Source organism: Metarhizium robertsii, assembly GCF_000187425.2.
Source record: "Metarhizium robertsii ARSEF 23 chromosome Unknown MAA_Scf_1, whole genome shotgun sequence".
NCBI lineage: Eukaryota > Fungi > Ascomycota > Sordariomycetes > Hypocreales > Clavicipitaceae > Metarhizium > Metarhizium robertsii.
Genome location: NW_011942149.1, coordinates 1,869,021 through 1,888,343, shown reverse-complemented (window position 1 = coordinate 1,888,343; position 19,323 = coordinate 1,869,021). Strand labels below are relative to the sequence as shown.

The window sequence follows — 19,323 nt, the reverse complement described above, 5'->3', positions numbered from 1 at the left end:
GCCGAGCGACGTCATATGCAACATTCAACGGTGGCACGTTGCTGCTCGCATCTGGAAGGGATACGTAGTCCAAGGAGTTGACGTTGCCTGTCACGTGCAATGCTTATGCAAGCTGTTGCCATTACCACAGATTGAGTTTGTTTGTGCGTTTCATTGCGTTTCGACTCTGGTGGTCATTTTCATGTGGCGACGCCGACTTGATTGGTGCGTCGAGTTGCTTGCACCAGGCTGCGCTTCTGGAACGCGGGCATGCCGCTCGTCATGTGTAGATTGGAATAACTCTGTTTTAGCCGTGTTTCTCTGGCGCGCCAATGGATGGTGAGTTGACGGCAAGCCGGATGCGCCGCAGTTGGTGTGGTTTGCTGTGCGTCATGGACTCGGGGCCCGGGTAACGTCGCAGCATTGCCGAGCATTGTGAGAGAATAGGGTTCGAGATTGCACGTTACAAAAGAGGAGCCTATTCGCCATTTGTCCTCCCTATGGTACCATGACAACAGGCTAAAAAGGCTTGTCTCTCATGCTCGTCGAGTCGAGCCACTGGCACGTCTCGGCTGCCAGGCAATGCACACCAGGCCTCTCGGCTAATACGCGCACTCCTCTCTTGCCGAGAGGGTAATTTATCTAACAAGATGACAAGATAGATGAGGAAAAAAGAAACGACTCATGTGTGCATGGTCCCATCTGGAATTTGCATCATGACCGCTTCGGGGCTGCGGGTGAGAAAGTCGGCAGTTGCGAGGCGCAGGGCGGAGAAGACGACATCTGGAGCTCGTCGACTTGGGATTCAGCCCGTCGGAACCAAGCTTGCTTCTCCGGCGCGCGTGCTGCCAACGGCGTGCGTTTGTTATGTTGTGTTTGCTTGGATGGTTGGTTGGAAGCGTTGATTCGGGGGGAGATGGGGGGAGTGTGGCGGATGCGCTTCTTTCTGCACCGGCTTGTGTTACCGATGATGGATGGATGGATCGATTCGTGTCCATGTACATGCAAGGAGCCGCGTACTACGCCCTCGTTGCCGGCCATGTCGGCTGCGGGCTGAGGCATTGCAGCGCGTGCGACCGGCTCTGCGTGTGTGGACGTATGGTTTACTACCGAGTACGGAGTATAGTATTGATGTATCTATTAATATGTCTGGAGACACTGCTGGCGTCGTACACGGCCGCGTACTGGCTGCGCTTGGTGCCATGGACGCACATGTTGCTATTATACTTGACTGCACATGTCGACCAACTACAGCTACATCTATCGTCTTACACGTCGCCACACACGTCGTCTTCAACGCAGATGGGGAAACGGCCACCCCCCTTTGGCCTATCTGGGCAAACGGCCAAAGTCAATTCTCGCGTCTAGTCGACATTGGGCCTCTTTTGCCGCGGTGCACCAGGCCCAACAAGGCAGGCCGCCTTCACCGACACATGGCTGGTCCTAGTTCATGACACACAGCGGGCGGTTCATGCGCCTGGGACAGAATAGGAAATGCCCGCAGGTGCTCAAGAAGCTTAGGGAGAAGAGGGGGAGGGGGCGTGGCTGCGTCTGCGTTTTCAATATGGTCATCAATGTGGTCATGTTCGGAGGGGGAAGCCAGTCAGGTTCAAATGGCGGTCACAAATTCACCATGGCTGAAAGGTTGTCGCCAGTCGGACCCGGGATAAGCGTCACGGCCAGATGAGGATGGCGTGGGGAGACATGAATCGCGTCGACATGCTGCCTCGACGGCCCATATCATCGACATGTGTGGCTTGGACTCCGGCCTTGTTGTCTGGACATGTATTCTCGAGGGGATCCTAGGAGTCGTTTCCTTCTCACGCCCCCGGGGGTTTATGCATACTCGTTAACGCACCAAGTGGAGTCTCAAACGGGTGACATCTGTCACAAGTATATTGTGTAAATTGCAGCACTGTAATTCATGCCCTCATGTTGAGTGTACATGTGTTTCGAGTTGAATGACACAGTATGCAGTGATGCACGGTTGTTGCGGATTGATGACTGTGGAACTGACCCGTTGTCCTAATCATGCGAGAATCTTTGGTGCCACCGAGCATACAATAAAAAAGGTTTAATAGAAATAAGCAAAAAACAACATACAAACCGAGTGGAATAATGGATTCAATAGACGGAGACTCGACTCGGCGCCGGCGGCAAAAATGCCATCCGGCCCCGGAAACTCGCCAAATGCGGCAATGGACCCCGGCGCTCCGGCCACAATTAACCTCCGATGCCCGACGACAGCTCGACAACAGCTCGCCTTGGTCGATGTCAGCCAACGCACCCTCGCAACTTGTCATCACTCAAGACGAACAATCTCCCCGAAGAACGGCACGGCTCTAGTAGCATGAAGAAGCGACCGTAGCCATCTTCGCTGTTCCACCGACCACGATGAGCGCATCAAGCCCACCCCGGCGTACGTCGTCGGCTCCCAAGACTCGCGCATGCAGCAATTGCGCTCGACTAAAGATGAAGTGCGCCTGGCCGAGGGACGACTCTGGCCGTTTGTCGACAACATGTACAAGGTGAACATGTAGTCAACCCCCATCGCCTGCGGAAATAGGAGCCGTCAAAACTCACAGTGGCTGCGTTGTCTAGATGCGCGCGGCTGAAGATGACGTGCGACGTTCCCGCGCCGTCACAGCGGCGGAAACGAGGCAAATCGAGGTACGCCCAAGTCCAGTCATTCGGTATACAAAGTGTGGTACACTAACGAGCCTAAAAAACACAAACACAGTCGAGTCGCCCTGCTCGAGCAAAAGATAGACGGCATCATGTCCTTGCTCGCCGAGAACCAACATGGACAGCAGCAGCCAGGTCCATCACCAATGACCCCCGAAAGCCAGCTCGCGCACAAAACCAGCCCTGCAATCCCCCAAGTCCTTCAAACCGAGCCGCCCCGTTCAACGGGGTCCGGCAACCAGACTCTCTTCCGCCTCATCCCCGACTTCCAGGTAACCGACCGCGAAGCATCACGCTTCCTCTCCATATACGCCTCCGAATACGCGCCCAACTTTCCCTTCGTCATGGTCCCCTCCGCCGCCGTCGCCCACGGCCTACACGACCGCAGCCCAGGCCTATTCTGGGCCATCATGACCGCCGTGGCGCCGCAGTCCTTCGCCGTCCAGCAGCGCGTCAAGACGTGGTTCCGGCAGTACGTGGCAGACCATGTCATTGTCCGGCAGGAAAAGACCCTGCAGCTACTGCAGGCCATTCTCGTGCATCTCGCGTGGTCAGTACCCCCCGCCGCCTCAAGCATACATGTACAGCCCCCGGAGTTGTGACATCGGGGGGGAGGGCCAACAGCTGAAATAGGGGCGACTTCCACTTCTACATCAACGCCGAAGCAACAAACCTCCTACACCTCGCCCTGGCGCTGGCCACGGACCTCCGGCTCGACAAGTCGCCCGAATCCAGCGCCGCCACGATACGCTCCCAGCTCGGCGAGGCCTGGACGGCTCTCCATCAGGGGGGCCCAAGCAGACTCGGCATCCCGCACACCCTCGACGACCAGAGAGCCGTCTTGGGCCTCTACCACCTGTCTTCACTGTAGGCAAAACAAAGCTGAAGCATGCTTGAAAGGAGAACCAAAGCTCACACACCCCGCCTCGCCAGAATCTCGGCACTGTTCAAGCGCGGCCCCCGATTCCCCTGGACGCCCTACCTCTCCCAATGCTGCGACGCGCTCACCAGCGCCCGCGAGCACCCATCAGACGCCCTCCTCACCGCGCTCGTTCGAATCCAACACATCGCCGACGGAGCGTACAGCATCCTCCCCACGCCGGGCGGCACGGCGCGCACATACACCGCCCCCCTCGACATGGCCGTCGCCCACGCCCGGCGCCAGCTCGACGCCTTTGCCGGCGCGCAGCCCGAGACCGTCCAACAAGACAGTAAGAAACACCCTCCCCTCCCCCCCTTTCCCCCGAAATCCGCATCTCAAGGAGACCAAAAAAGCCCCAGCGCGCCGCTCACGCCCCCTCCCCTTTCCCTGCAGGACTCTTCACCACCTGCCACCGCGTGCTCACAACGCGCCTCTACGAGCCGGCCCTGGCCACGGCGGCCCCGGCCCCGACCGACCCCGACGCCCTCCCCGGCGAGCCCTTCCTCCGCGCCGACTCGCTAGCCAAGTGTCTCGACTCGTCGCGCGACTCCCTCGCCGCGCTGCTCTCCATCGCCCCCGACCACCTGTGCCGCCTGCCGCTGACGGCCTCCGCCGCCCTCGCCTTCACCGTCGCAACCACCTGCCGGCTGCTGCTGCTCGACGCCGCGCCCGACTGGCGGCCCGACGCGGCCCGGGCCAGGCTCGACTTCGCAACCGCCCTCGAGGGGCTCCAGGACAACTTTGCCCGCGCGGACGAGTGGGCGGCGGAGAATGCCCGCAGGAGGAGGCTCGCGGGGGACGGCGGCGGCGCCGAAAACACCAGGCCGGACCAGTATACGAGCAAGCTGGGGTGGATCCGGCAGTGGTACGTGGCGAAGACGGGGCAGGCGGAGCAGCAGCCGGCCGCCGGGGCGCGGGCCCAAGAGGGCACTTTGATGCCGGCGGCACATGCTGAGCCGTGGCCCCATGATGTCACGCTCGACTTTGACTTTTGGCCAGATTTGATATCTATGTCTGACATGGCCGTGCAGACATTCTCGGGAAACACATGGACCGATGGTTGAGTCAAACTAGTTTCGGAATATATCTATATTTGAATAGCAATAATATCTCTCCAACGATTGTATCCATTACGCCTCGTGGTATCATGACAAAAAAATGCTTATGACCATGCCTGTAATCCTGAAAAATCTTGCCTCTGGCCTAATCTAACCAAGCCCAAACAGTTGCAAATGCCGCATCACAGTGTAGCCTTTACCCCTTAGTTTATGGCTGAGGCTGCTGTCCTGGACCCCATAAACTATGCGATACGGCTGCCTGTGCCCGTGTCGGTGCGGCTAGCCCACTGCCAGTGCCGTCATACGGATTGTAACGCCCTTGCATTACACCAGTCTGCTGCCGAGTGTCGTGGTGTTGGAATTCGCGAGACTGATTCGCCCCAAATGCCTCGTACGGCGACGCATCTCGTTGCAGTTGCGGAGGTGCTGTGGAATGGTCACGAGCCTCCGGATTGGGCTGAGCGTTATCCATCAAGCCAGCCCTTTCTTCAACTCTAGAAGAGTAATATGGGTTTGCCTGCTGAGAGGGGTGCCCGTATGCTTGCGTGACTGAGCCATATTCGTCGTGCTGACCTGGATCGCCGGCTCCGGATCGCCCAGGCTCGTGGGAGCCACCGCCTTCTTTATTGTCAGGGAGGTTATCCATGTCAAGGCCGTCGCCCCGATTCCGGCGGTAACTGATATCTTCCTTGCGGCGCTTGACTCCACAGCAGAGCCATCTCATGCCTCGGCCGAATGCTTTGATGAAATCCCATAGATTCAGTGCATCATACAACGCCATGAGTCCCATGGAACCACCCGAGGGCGCCTGGCGCTCGTTTTCGACGGCGGGAGAGGCCTCGTCTGCGTTGGGGTTGGGATAATATGTTCGGGGTGCGCCGACAGTATACGGCGCATACGGAAAGGCCCAAAGGTGGAGTATCGCAAACATGGCCATCTCGACGCAAAGGAGTAAAGCCGGGATGCCGACTTTTAGATCTGGATATGCGATAACCTCATTAGGATGAACAATCCTGAGAGTCGATGTGCCAACCGAGATGGCTGATGCCTGCCAGAAAGACAAGAAAACGACCAATTTGATGGCAACAATTTTGACAAAAAGCTTGTGCTCGGCTAACGGCTCTTTGAGTTGGACGTAGAATTGGATAAGGCAGTACATTGCGATTGTAACAGCTATTGCGTTAATCACAATGATCTGTAAAAAATGAAGATATTAGCTCTCCATAGCAAGAATAAATCAAGCCATGTTACATACCCAAATGTGACCAAATACTGGGCTGTTGGAACTTTCGCAGTATCTTTTGAAGTACTGGGACACAACTGCAGATATGGTCATGGCGACACGAATAAAGCAGTAGTGATATACACCAATCCAGATGATATTGAACCACGTCAAACCACTCTTCGGTAACCTCCAAATACCTCGCTCGCCGCCACAGCATTTGGCAAACCAATTGACTGGCATAACCCATGGCTTGATTGGGTACAACTCGCGAAAGAAGGATTTTTGACTGCGTATATCCGGTGCCACGTAGTGACACAGCAGCGCGAAGAAGGACGCAATAGCAAAAGCTTCGTAACAATCCGCGATGACCTGAAAGTAGATGGCATGCCAGTACCACTCAAGTTGCAAATATGACGAGATGGAGTACACGGGAACCATGAAAAGAATACGAATGATGCTAAAAGGCTCATGGTTAAAGTGGAAGTCGGCAGAAAATGGCTCTTCAATCACTTACTATCGCTGCTCACGAGGCTGGGTGTAGTGTAGAGCGTGCATCCAAATAAGGTACAAACTGAGCGCTGTGGCAATGAGGGTACTCGATGCGGAGATGACTCGAGCGAGGTCATGGAAGTTGAGGCGCCCGGCAATGAGGCGCTCCGAGCCAGGCGATACTGTGTCGAGTAGCGTTAGTATTGGATGCCGTAGCTACATGCATGGACAAGACGTCGCCTCAAAAGTCATGGCATCAGGGAGCATGGCCGCCTCAGAAATGAACGACAGCTATATCGCAAACCCAAGAGAGAGAAAAACATACTTTTCATATCCTCCAGCGTAGTGTTGCAAGTCAGATTCATGGTTGTGGCTGCAGCTCACGGCTGTGCGTTGTCTTGGCACCGTCTTGGTCTTGGCCCTCCAGGGGCAACGAGTATCCAACCTCGGCCGATTGTAGAGATGTAAGCTGATATGAAAAGGCGAGTCAACCTTCAGATCTAAATGTTGTGATATGGTTGTATGTTCTCGGCATTGAAGGCTGCCCAAGGATATCTTGCGCCCACGAGGTCGGGGATCTTTCCTGGGGTTGTCGCAAAGGAACGAGCGGAGCTGCTGACGACCGAAGGATCCTCGAAATGGCTCGTAGAGGCGGATGGGTCCGCCTAAGTATGTAGTAAGTATGTTTTTATGCTGGTTGTAGCCGGCTCTATTCGATGCTCCCGTGTTTGAACTCTCGACTGGGCTCGCTTGCTTCGAATGACTGGATATGAATGTACCCTGCGGGAATGGCGCAGAAATGTCTTGGTCGCACGCTATACAGTTTAGGATCGGGTCAAATACACATTAAAAACGATGTGAAAGGGCAAAGTCAGGCTACAAAGGAAAACAATCGCAAGGCGAGCAAACTCTCGGTCGAGGAGTTATGAATGCAGTACGTCATGCACACAGTGAATGGTGAATGAAAGAAGGTGATGTTTGCCGCAATCCCAGGGGGATAAAACGGACCAAGGCGCTTGGAAGGGCGGGAAGGCGCGACAGAGTGACGGAATGCTGGTGGGGAGAGGCAAGTGCCATTGGTGGCCTGGGGGTGGTCGGTGCGAGGACGTCACCTGTTCCTGGCCTATTCCCTTCTTGTCTGCGTCCCTGTCAGATTGGAAGGGTCGGCGGCTGGTCGTTCCTGCTGGTTGTTGCCTTTTTGTTCAAAGGCGCTCCGCTTGGCCTCTTTATATCTTCTTTATTTCCATGCAGCACCACCGACGACCAAATTCTCTTTCTTCGTTGGGAGTTTGAAATGACGTTCAGCGCGTGCTTCTCTGGCGCCCAACACCGTTGCTTGCGGAACAAATTCTGCCTCGCCACCCCTGAAAAGCCACGACATTAATTACAAGACGGACCCGACTTGCATGTGCTTAGGCTAGAATGCGACCCATGTCGCCTGGTTCAATTCGATGTGGAGTGAAAATGGATGGCGGGATGTGCTACCAACGGAATGGATCTGGTGGGAAACTTCAACGTCTCAGGTCTCACTTGCAACGATCTACTACTCCGTACGGCCAGCATAGCCTCCTCCGCTGGGACCCTGCCAACTGCCACGCCACTTTGTGGACACTCGACTCTCTTCCAGCAATCGCCTACTTGACCCCTTTCTAGCGTGTTTCAGCAAGGCATCATCTTTAGCACGACAAAGAATAGTGATTTCAACGGGGCTACATCACGGGGCCTCTGACTGCCTCTCCCAGGGGGCATCGCAGATTTATCGAATACGTACGGTTGTTCCGCGACCCTTTTTGTCCGAAGTTTGTGTTGCAACACACCAAGCACACAATGCTGTTTGTTGGTCATTCAACACGGTAGTGTTAGCTGTACGTGGCGGTGCCCGGGATGATGCAGATGCTCATGTCGCACGGAAGTAGGGGCTTTGACCAGACTGGCCAGCTCAGGCTCACTGAGCCACGCTTTTTGTGTTTGGATCGTCGGAATACGCATCCGAAAGCTGGAGAGAAATACGCACAGCAAATTACCTAGCGGGAACAGATCGGGGGTGTGCTCTGTAAGAGACCGAGAAACCCGGTGACACGGTTGCTTCTGCGTGCGGCTCGGGACCGAGCGACAGTGGGGTCGTGACTCGTTCCTCTGTAAGTTGCTGATGGCGTCACGATCCAACTTAAAGGTGAACTTCTCAACCGGCAGAGCGATTCGTTTTGGGACACGACCTGAAGAAATTTCTCTCTTTCTTTCCTTTGTGCACCGTCAGCTGGCTATGCCAACTCCAGGAACCCTTAGACGGGGGATCACACTTCGGGGTCTCCAGATGTCATTGTTTTTTGTTCACTAATGTGACCTGTCAACAGGCTTTTTTGGTTACCCATTGTCCAGCCTTGCCCCAAGAGAAACTGCAACAGACCATGCTGGAGGCCGTCAACGGCTGCACTGTCATGGTTCTCTCCAGTGACTTCCATGGCCGGAATCCGGATACTTTTCATGTGCCTGCTACAGTGCTACCTTTAAGGCGATCAATCAGACCTTACATGCCGTCTTCCGTGTCCTCCTCTTCCGTGTCCTCCTCTTCCGGACCACAGTTTCCCTATGCGACGAATATTGGCTCTTCTTCTTTGAAGGGAAACCCCTTTGGTTGATCCCCACGCCAGAATCAAGAAGAAGGCGCGGCCACTGCCTGCTGGCGGAGATCGTTCCCGAAATAGCCTCTCCTGGTACTTCACTATTGAGAAATCATCCTGCCAGACCGTGGACTTACGGCAATGATTGTGTCAAAGGGAGTTCAATCTGTGTACAACGAACAAAACAAAAAGAGGCCGCCGTGGGAATGACCATAGAGAGCTCTCCGCGTGTGGTGTCCAGCTAGAAACAGATGCGAGAGCAATTTATCTTCCACGAATGCCATGAAATCTTCACGAATGAACTCCAGGAACTGGTCCGCGTCACACTCGCTGTTTAGCAAAGGCTTATAGTAGTCATCTTCAGATAGAGCTCCGAGATCAGGCTCGCGGCACAACAAAATGTGCACACACGAACGCGGAGGATATCCGACGCCAAAGACAATGACTTTACAACCATCAGTAGCGAAGTGTAGTCTGCTGGCAATGTCGACTGCGGCGAAGAAGTACTCATTGCCATCTACAAGATGTCAGAGAAGAAGACTTAGCTTTGGTGCTCAATGGGAAACGTGAGAGACTCACACGAGAGATGCTGAATCGTCAGCTTCTCCAGGTTTTCGATCCTGGCTCCAGCTCAGCGGCCAGGCCACCTGGACGAGATGGGTTTCTCTTCTGGACTTGGCTGTGAATTGGCAGGTATCTCGAAGGTGGCCTGGCTTCAAGGCTTTCATCATGCTCACCATTTTTGAAGATGATAGGCTATAACTTGAATTTCTGAGGTTTCTCGTTGTCGTGGGTTCTGAAGAGGAAATGGTTGTTGTTTTCCGATGTAGCCACACTCTGCACATATTCTATCTTCCTGGAGGCCCCCCCCTCTAGAAACAACTCAGTTAAGACCCGCCAACATCATGCTCCGATGGGATCAATACCTTGGATCAGATAAGATGGCGTCATAGTAGTATATTTATTAGTGATTGATAACATCACTCTGCATACCACATCCCTCTAAGAATACTTTCTGCCCCATGGGCGAACTAGCGACAACTTCACATTCTTCAGGCATAAGACTTGAATGAGTGACCTCAGGATAGTCTGCGATATCACGAGTAAAACTGTAGTGGTCACCCCAATGTTGAACTCGAGGGTCGAACAACTTACTTGGCTAGCTTAGGGTTACAGGCGAGTTAAGACGCTGACCTGTACATGTCATCAGGGGCTTCATTAAGTTAGAACTTGAACATTTCGAACCAGATTCACCAAACTGAAGATCTGTATCTAAGATGTACGTATATTGTGATATATGAGTGTACACAAATTCTTGCATCCATAGGGCGTTTCTTGTAAAAGGCGATACAACTGCCCCCTCCAAGACATGTGGTAACAAGCGTGATATAGTTTTCACGCTCGCCGGACTACTTTTCTACAACCAAGCTATGAGGATACAAATATGACTCAAGGGCAACGTCCTTTGCAATCAATCCATAGAGGAGATCCAAGTTACAAACTAATGTGATAGTCCGGGAACACATGTGCAATCATCTACAGACCGTACAGGACAAATTCTTATATACGGGAAATTCCTGGTAGCAATGGACATGATTGCCAATTTCCATCATGAAGAGCATATGAGTCCCCCCAGATTAATAATCACCCCAACTCCATGCCAATGCTGTTCTAAATGGCCCAAACTATCCGACAGTCCTATCAATGCATCGCTTACATCCAGCCTTCTAGCATTTCGTTTAACCAACTCGCTATTTTCCCATACACACACTAGAAATACATATATGACTTCACATCGAATTATACAGTGGTAGGTGCAATGCAGCATACCATCGACGACACCCAGAACAACGCCTTGGGACACCATGAGATAATGAGCCCCTGTTGGCAGCATATATAGTCTTCTGAGACATCTTCCACAGGGTATTGTGCAAAAGTTGACAATAAAATAGAGCCAGTTGAAGTTGAATGCAGTTGTTTTGTAATAATCGTAAATAAAAAGAAACAAAAATGCGAGATGATGTCGACCAAATAAACGCCCAAAATTATGGCATATTGGCTCAAGACTTTGCCGCCCCTCCCTTCGCCCCTGCCTTGCTTTCTTGGCACCCGTTGCTTCGCGTACACGTTGAATACATGTTGCAAAATAGTTTTCCGCTCATTCATTTGCGATCTGATCTTGTCGGCCCACCATGGTTTGAGAAACAACACCGCTTGTCTACCGTTGACTTCCTGTGACATCCTCTGAGACTCCCTGCGCTTTATCGCCGGGGCCGTTTCTCGCGGTCGCTTGTCAAATTGCCTACACCCTCCTCGCTTCGTCTCTTGCGTCCGCGGTCTTCCCTGTGATCTCTCCTGTTACTCGCCTGGTTTGAGCCGTCTCGTGGCCCCGTTCCCCGACTACCACTGCTTGAACCCCTATGACCACCTCGGTCTTCGCCGCCCCAGTTGCCTCCAGCAGGCTGACCGTCGCCCCGATGTCGGCTGTCCCGTCCGCCAGCTGGTGGAGGTGGGCCCATTGAGTCCCTCAGTTGGCGACGAGATTCGCGCTCCTCCCTGTTGCCGCCGGCATCTGGGCCGCCCATGGATCGTCTTTCTCTGCCTTCGTTGGGATCCTTCCCATCTCGATCACGTTCACGACTGCTTCGGCGCGACGTGCGATTGGATCTATCGGACCGTCCTTCGCGCTCATTCCTGGAGCGATCGTGATCGCGTCGCGCTTGGTTGTCAACCCCATTGGAAGATGCCCACATTGTGTCATGTCGCTCTTGATTGGGTGTTGATGTTGATGAGCCACCAGCAAGAACTTGAATGTCAGAATTGCCCAACATTTGCCGCGGCTGGTTGCTGCGGGGTCCGGTAGTGCGAGGTGGTTCTGGTATTTTTGCCTGTGCCTGTTGGAGAGTATTGTTAATTCCTGCAAGTTGTCTCCTGCCTCCGCCTCGTCCTGGACGGTCAACTGCAGAGGGACCAGTTGGCGTGTCGGTGTCAGGTCCAGAGCCACCCCTGGGGCTAGGCTGTGGTCGATCAGGAATACTGACCCCTTGGCCCTGGTGGCGCTGGTTACCTTGAGGTCCAGAAGGCGGGCCACCAAGCTGAGCGAGGCGGTCTGGATGCACACCAGACGTCGTCGTTGCGTTTACATTTGCTGGTGAAGGCTTATCACCACCTTGGATGAAATTCCTACCCCGCCCCAAGGGTCCTGCAGGAGTACCACCGGGTGTCTGCGGCCCACCACCGGGTTCATAACCGCGTCGGTTTCGACCAGAAGATGGACCAGTCGGGGGACCAGCTCTTTCGGGGGACGGCGGGCGTGGTGTTTCCGGAGGACCGAATCGGTTGTCCGGTCGACCCGGTAACGTCGGCTGCCCGTGTCCGCCTCGACTTGCGTTTCTACCTCTGCCTCGTGGACCGGACGGAATTTCAGAGTTAGGAGGTTGGGGGACAGGGTTAAGTCGTCCGTAGTTCTGGTCCTGATATGGCTTGCGATTGTCGAGCTCCTGCGGGCGGTTCCCTGGTCTTTGGAATCCGGAGCCATCACGCATTGTATCTGGGTGAAGTCTGTCGTCGTCCCGATCGATCGGCCGCTCTCCTCTGAAAGTGCCAGGTAATGGTGACCGATCTCGTGGTTCACGGCCAATGGGACGTTGATCTTGGGAAACATTGCGACCCTGACGGTCTTCCCAGGCCCCAGGAGCAGAGACCTGCTCATTGCCATGACGACTGCTGCGCCGTGGAGACTGACCCCTTGCAGGTCTTTCACGCCCGTCGTCTCGGTTAAGTCTGCCGGGAGCATTATGAGCCATGTCGTCTCTGTCGGTAATAAGAGCAGCTCGCTCGGGATTTATGCCGTCCATAGCTGCACTGCCTCCTTGTCGACGGCCCCTTAATGCGCGATCAGGGTCAGTACCACGCGGTAGTCGCTCTGGTGTATCCTGAGCAAAGAGTGCTGCTCTTTCAGGATTCATGACAGGCTCACGCGGTTCCACGGGCATAGCAAGCTCTGCCCCAGAGCTTTCGAGGGGCCGATCATGTGCTTTGGTACTAACCCGTTGCTCACGATGTGGTCGCTCACGCTCTGACTGTGTTGGTCGTGGTGGCAACTCGGCACGACCATTATCTTCTTTGTAGTCAGTTGCACGGCGGTCTCCAAAATCGCGTCCGCGTCCAGGGCGCTCCGAATCAGACTGTCGAGATTCCCTGTGGTCTTTGATGTCGCGGGAGTCTCTTGTGTCCCTATCCCTACCATCTCGGACATCGCGTCCATCTCGATGGCCGCGAGATTCTCTAACATCACGGCGATCGTGACCACGCGGCTGACCGAAGCGCTCAGGTGTGAAGTGCCCAGGGATGGGTACATCCGGGCGACTGGGAAGATTGTGAGAGGGACGATCTGGCAGCTTATGACCCCGTGGTTCACTCTTGGCAGCCGCAGGTTTCGGGGTCGAGGACCTTGACTGCACAGGTGTATCGCCGAGCTTTGTCGAGTCTCGACCACTCCCAGTGGGCTTGGGAGGCAAAGGCTCTTGAAGCGTACTACCGGTAGTTTCTCGTGAAGCCTCTTTATCTTGTACTTCCCCATCTTCCTCTTCGGCAGCAGCATTCCTAGTGCTAGATGTTCTAGAGTCTATGGTTAGCGTTTGGTCCTTTAGGATAGAACAAAAATTCGAACATACTTATCGCCCTGGGGTTTGAAATCGGGAGCGGTTGGTCGCAAGGCGGGGACAGATGATTTATTGCCTTCTAGTCGAGATCCAGTAACCTAGTCACAAATTAGTTTGATACAAAAAGCATGCAGTTATGACAACCAACGTACAGCGTTTTGGCGGAAAGCTTGGACCATGACCCATTTTGACTTTCGTCGTTGCAGCTCGGACATTGCACCCTGCGCAGCAACAGACAGGTCAACACGCTCGCCCTCTTCGCAATCGGGTGAAGTCTTGGCAGCGGCCTCCCGCTTTGTGATGTTCTGGAGCTGAGTGGTGAACTGAGCTGCCATAAAGTCTATGGCCGGGAAGAAGTCCAAGACAGTTTTGAGCACAGTAATACCGTTCCGGATATGCATCCATTCGGAACCCCCGAGGCAGTTTTTGAGTGCCATATTCAAGTTCTTGTGCCACCTAAACAAAAGATCTCTATATTGTGCATGCTCGACGAAGGTTTCTGGTTTGCCCTCATCATTCACCGTAAGAGAAAATCCAAAGTGCGGTTGTTCAGAAGGCCCTTTTCCTTCTTTGTCGTATGCTCCGAGCTTCGGAATATCCTTTGTTCCCTTGTTGTCCTTGTCTCCAGGAATTGGGTCATTCTTGTGCCAGCGTGATAGGTCTTCCAAAATGAGTTTCAAAAACCGGCCCAAGTACTCGGCCTCTCGCACAGTGCATGTAAAAATTAGCGATCTCAGCCGATTTGCGTTGAACAGTCGATCGTAAAGAGACATGAGTTTAAAGACGGGGGCATTCCACTCATGAAGAGCCTTGATGAAGCGGAATGTGTATTCCGCATCGGCTGGTGACACGAGAACACGAGGAAGGAAGCATTGCTCAAGCAGGATGTCGGAAATTATGTCTGCCTTTGCAGTTGCATCGGGGAACGACGACTGGAACTGCCTTGTCAAGTAATACTTCCACTTAGCTTTGCGGAGGCCATGCTCGCTAAGTTCGTCCAGTAGATAGCCTTGCAGGTCCATGAGCTCTTTTCGCTTCTCATTCCTTCTATCAACCGCTTTGCGGCTCATATCCGACCTGTCGCTTGAGAGCATCTGCCAATCATTCATAATTCGCTGACGTTCACGAACATATGTCTCTTCTGGGAAACAGATGTCTCCTAACTGCAATGCCCAGAACGTGGCGTACAGTTCGGGAGTAATCTTTTGCCAAATCTCAGGTCGAACGGTAGATCGAACAGACTCGATAATTGGTTGCAATGCGTTCACAGTTGTGCGAGTGAGCGACACATCTTCCGACTTCTGCCTACAGTTAGCTGTAATTCACGGGTTTCCTCAAAACAGCGCAAAGCAATGCATACCTGCTCCTCGTTGCTTATAGCTCCTTGGGTTCCCGGCTCCTTGGATTCCTCACTCTGAGGCTTAGCCTCCGCCATATCAATATCACCTTCCTTGTCAGTGCTGGGTTTCGCAACTGGCTCCTTCTTTTTGCCTTTGCCCTCTTTCCATGGGAAGATTCGATGACCAAGGCTTGTTCTGCCAATGAGGAAAGCCAAACTAGTATCAAGACCATATGTTGTTATTAGTTGAGAGATGGACGGAACAATGGCATCGAAAGTACTGGGGTCGAGGTTGCTCCAGAGAAGATCAAGATATTGAATCAGGATTTGGTGAGAGTCATCGACAACGGAAGACAAGTACTTGATGTGTGCCTCATCTTCCGGTACACGGAAAATTGCAGCCCGCCGATACTGGGCTAGATTTAGCAAGAGGCTAGCTGCCAATTTGGAGTCTACAAGAGCCTGTATGAGGCGCTTCGAGCTCTTGACATTGTCGAATCGTCGATCCTGCGCCCGAATAAGGGTATATCTTCTCAGCCATGCGCCCCCAGCCATTGATAGCACTTGGTAGTCGTTGAAGTCCGCAGAATCGACAATGCCACCCATTGATGAGACAAATTCCTTGAGGATAATTAGGTCGGTAGCATTGCCACGAAAGAGCTGGTCGTTGACGTATTGTAGAACCGGGGTCGGATTCAAGGCTGGATAGCGGCGGAAGACTTTGCCGGAAAATCTCGATAAAGCCTGCAGCCACTTACTGGTGGTAAGAGCGTGCTCAGCCTGGGTTCGACTTCGTGACTTGCCCAATGAGTTCAACAATGACCAGATGAGCACATCATATGACAGATCTGTAAAATACTTGGCGCATTCGACAAACGCCTCGATGAGATTTGGGTATGATTCCAGCTGTTCAAAGGCGACTCGGAAAACAATGCCTGGAGATGAGTAGCTAGTTTTCGCGAGTTGCTTAGCCATTTCCCCGAGATTCGTCAAAGAAACACGTTTCATCGTGCCTCGAGTTTCGGAAGTAGCCCGCGCAAAGGCCGTTTTCATGGCAGGTAGCCTGGATATTTGCCCCTCAAACCACTCAGCATACGCTGAATATCGTGTTGTCAAGGGATAATGCTTGAGAAGGGACCATATAGCGTCGACAACAGACGCGTTGGCCTTCGTGTGGCTCAAGGCTGGCAGCATCAATCGTCGCAGAAGATCATACCATCGGTCAAGGTTAGACTCGGACTTGTCGTCTGCGATACTTTTACTACCAATAACAGCCAGTTTAGCCAGCAGGGCCTCGTCCTTGCCTATGTTAACACCAGACAGATTCAAAAAGGTATTACAAAGTGTAAAGATGTCATCAACTGTCTGGCAAACTGGAATGTTGTCTGCCCATTCGTCCCAATAGAACCGATAGTTCTGGTTCTCATTGACATCGAATTTCTCTGGGTATGGCCACCGCCATTGTTTCTTTGGTGCCGGCCTGTGGAGTCTCACACTACCTTTTGGCATCCCTGACTGATCAAGATCTGGGAGCTGCTTGTTGGGGCAGTCAATTGAGGCCATTGCCATGGGCCGGGTATCATTATACACCTTTTCAAGGCTGACGTGAAGGATGCGGTGTATTCTTTCAAGAACATCAGGAAAGACCTCCGGGATCCAAGGAAATCGACCAAGGATGAACAATGATTCAGGTATAGCGCCAATTGTCAGTAGTTGCGTTAACAGTGACACTTTCTGTTCCAGTGGTTCTGGGAGCCTGTTCTTGGTGTCATTCTCTTCTTTCACCGACTGCTTCACCTCCATATCAACCTTCTTTGGAGCCTCCTTTTTTGGTATATTCGATGCATTAGGGTTGTCATCATCGCCTTGTGGGAGGACGCCCGCCATCAATAGTGCGTTCATCTGTCCTCCACCTCGAGCTTCACGTTCCTCCCTTTCTAGTTTCTCCGCTTCCTCTTTGCGAACTTTTTCCATATCGTCGTCGGATGGGGACAGATGGGGATAAAGGTCGATAAGGGACAGAAATCCAACTTTGATCAGAAGGGCAGCCAGGTAGAGCAGGTTGGCGGGGAGGACATCAGTCTTGTCGCGTAATTCCGAGTTGTAAAAAAGTAATTTGAAACCAAGAAGCTGTGCGGCGACACGGTTTCCTGGAGGGGGTAGTGTTTTCGTTTCTTCCATCCATTGTTGTTCGAAATCAGCTTCTTCTTTCGTTTCTCTGCCGTTGGTAATTTTAGCTTGTTGCAGGTCCACATCGTTGACTCGTCTACCGCCCAATTCGAAAAAGGCACCCAGGTGTATTTCTCTAGCGCGGTCCCAGAAGGCTACATCTCTCAATAATTTTTGTTCAGCCATCAGCTCCTCGTCCTCAATGGTGGCAGTCCATTGTGAATACCCTGGGTTTGCCCATGGTGGCAACCCTCCGTTATATGTAGCATCGTATCTGAAATGAGATCGCGGCCACCATGAGCTCACTCTCAGAAATTTGACGAAGAACTTGTATTGTTTGATCAGGACAGCGGCGGCAACATCAAGTGTAACATCAAGCACACGCCCAACGTCCAAGTCGAAAGTACCTATAAGACCCTTTATTCTCTCAAAGGTTTGCTGGGCTAATTCGGGAGGGGTGGGTGTCACACTGTTGGTTGCAAAGAGCTCTGTGATAAGCTTTGAGTAGCCTTCAGTGTCTTCGCGAAGAAGGTTGTAGTTTGCTTGCCGATACAGAAAATTCGTGGCTTGACGAACACCTAGTGTAGTAAAGTTTTGTCGAATCAATCCTATTTGTTGAAGGATTGGGGCATTCAGGACTCGACGCATCAAAGCAGGCGAAACGCCAGTGGCCATCAGGAAGTCCCGAAGTGTTGGTCGATATAGTTCGGAGTCACTATCCATAATGATATCAAGAGAGTCGAGGAATAGAGTGTGAGGAGCAAAGGCATCCGCGTCCTTGATGGTATCCGCATTGTCCTCCCCCAAGATCTCCTTGAGACATGCCCCAGCATCAGTGGCGTCAAGCCTATTCTCAACGACGGCTTGGATGAATTCTTGGAAGAGCATTGCTAATTCAGTGGCATCAACGTCTTCCCGGGCCTGCACACCATGCTGAACTATCTCTTGACGACCTCGCTCATTCCAAGCTTGTACTATATCGTCCGTGAGGCTCTCGTACCGATAATTTGATTTTACGGGAGAAACTGGTCGTTGTGTTGGTTCCGAGTGTGGCTTCGTCATGACGGGAGAACTGGGTTGCCTTGAAGATTGTGACTGGGCGGAACCAGCAGGGGGTTGTCTGGGCGCAGACGGTGAAGAAATGGGCTGTCTGGCAGGCGATGGAGGTTGCGCCTGGCCTTGGTTTCTTTGTTGATTTTGCAGGGTGTTGTGTTGTTGATTATAATGTTGATTACTTCCTGATCGTCCGTAGCCTTGAGACGAGTCTCGGCGATGAACGCCCCCGCGTTGGCCATGTCCGAAATGGCCACTGCGAGTTCCTCGTCCTCTGGAGGCACCATCATGAGGGCCGTCGTGCTGGGCAAGATTTGTGTCCCCGGGTCGGTGAGGAGATGGCCGACCTCCATCGCCGCTCGGCCGGTCGGGCCTCTTTCGCTTCGGAGGCATGAGGTATGCTCTAGCTGGTTCGTCGGCAGTAAAGCACTCGATAGATCATTTGCGCTGGGGATGGGTATAAAAAGATACGTGACGGTGGGATGCGTGTAGCGGTGGGGAAAAAACGTCACGGCCCGTGGGTGTTGGCAGCAAACGTTGGACAACGTGACCCCCGTAGCTCGAGCAAGACCATGCGATTCAATACCTGACAGCGTATAAAGGAGACAAGGGCAGTGAGCTTGAACAAAGAAATACTCGAATCGGCCACCCCGAAGAGAAAAAATGAACAGAGACTTTGCAGCAATCTGTGAGGAGTGAAGCAGCAATTGACGCAGAAGCAAATGCTTGCCCCTTCGGCAAGACGCCTTGGTCTCTTAGCCGAGTGCGCGTCCAGAAAGGAGCTGAAGGGGTTGGCGTCAAACGACTGAGCATTCACGATGCTGATGGAGATGCAGAGCTCCCGCACACGTCGCAGTCTTCCAGTGGCCAAAAGTACAGCCTTACACCTCAGGTCTCCACCACGGAGTTGCAATGGGCTTTGGTGCATGTGGGTAAAGGAGCCAACAAAGGGATCGCGACTTCACGTGAGATGCCACGTGCTCTCGTCGAGAGGGAGATGGCATTGTGGTCGCAAGCTTTACGACTTGATTGGCCTTACTGCGGTCTCGGACAAGCTAGTACTAGTACTAGTACTTACTTAAGGACCAGCGGCTGTTGCTCCCCAAGAAGTAGTTGGAT

At 53.0% G+C, this 19,323-nt stretch overlaps 3 protein-coding genes across 3 annotated transcripts; 1 reads left to right on the top strand and 2 right to left on the bottom strand.

Moving 5' to 3' along the window:
* Positions 1-2,596: 2,596 nt before the first annotated feature.
* Positions 2,597-4,650, top strand: MAA_04825 (Fungal transcriptional regulatory protein; the record flags this gene model as incomplete). The annotated part of the gene is made up of 5 exons (XM_007822921.2): positions 2,597-2,649; positions 2,720-3,214; positions 3,298-3,531; positions 3,598-3,875; positions 3,980-4,650. 5 exons carry the CDS (start codon positions 2,597-2,599, stop codon positions 4,648-4,650), a joined length of 1,731 nt encoding a protein of 576 aa, XP_007821112.2.
* A 202-nt stretch (positions 4,651-4,852) lies between these two features.
* MAA_04826 (uncharacterized protein) lies at positions 4,853-6,723 on the bottom strand (the record flags this gene model as incomplete). The annotated part of the gene is made up of 4 exons (XM_007822922.1): positions 4,853-5,839; positions 5,900-6,326; positions 6,384-6,540; positions 6,684-6,723. The coding sequence occupies 4 exons, from the start codon at positions 6,721-6,723 to the stop codon at positions 4,853-4,855; spliced, it is 1,611 nt and encodes a 536-aa protein (XP_007821113.1).
* Positions 6,724-11,240: 4,517 nt separating this feature from the next.
* MAA_04827 (tho2 protein) lies at positions 11,241-18,597 on the bottom strand (the record flags this gene model as incomplete). Its single annotated transcript, XM_007822923.2, has 4 exons — positions 11,241-13,599; positions 13,656-13,741; positions 13,796-14,944; positions 15,004-18,597. 4 exons carry the CDS (start codon positions 18,595-18,597, stop codon positions 11,241-11,243), a joined length of 7,188 nt encoding a protein of 2,395 aa, XP_007821114.2.
* Between the last annotated feature and the right edge of the window lie 726 nt (positions 18,598-19,323).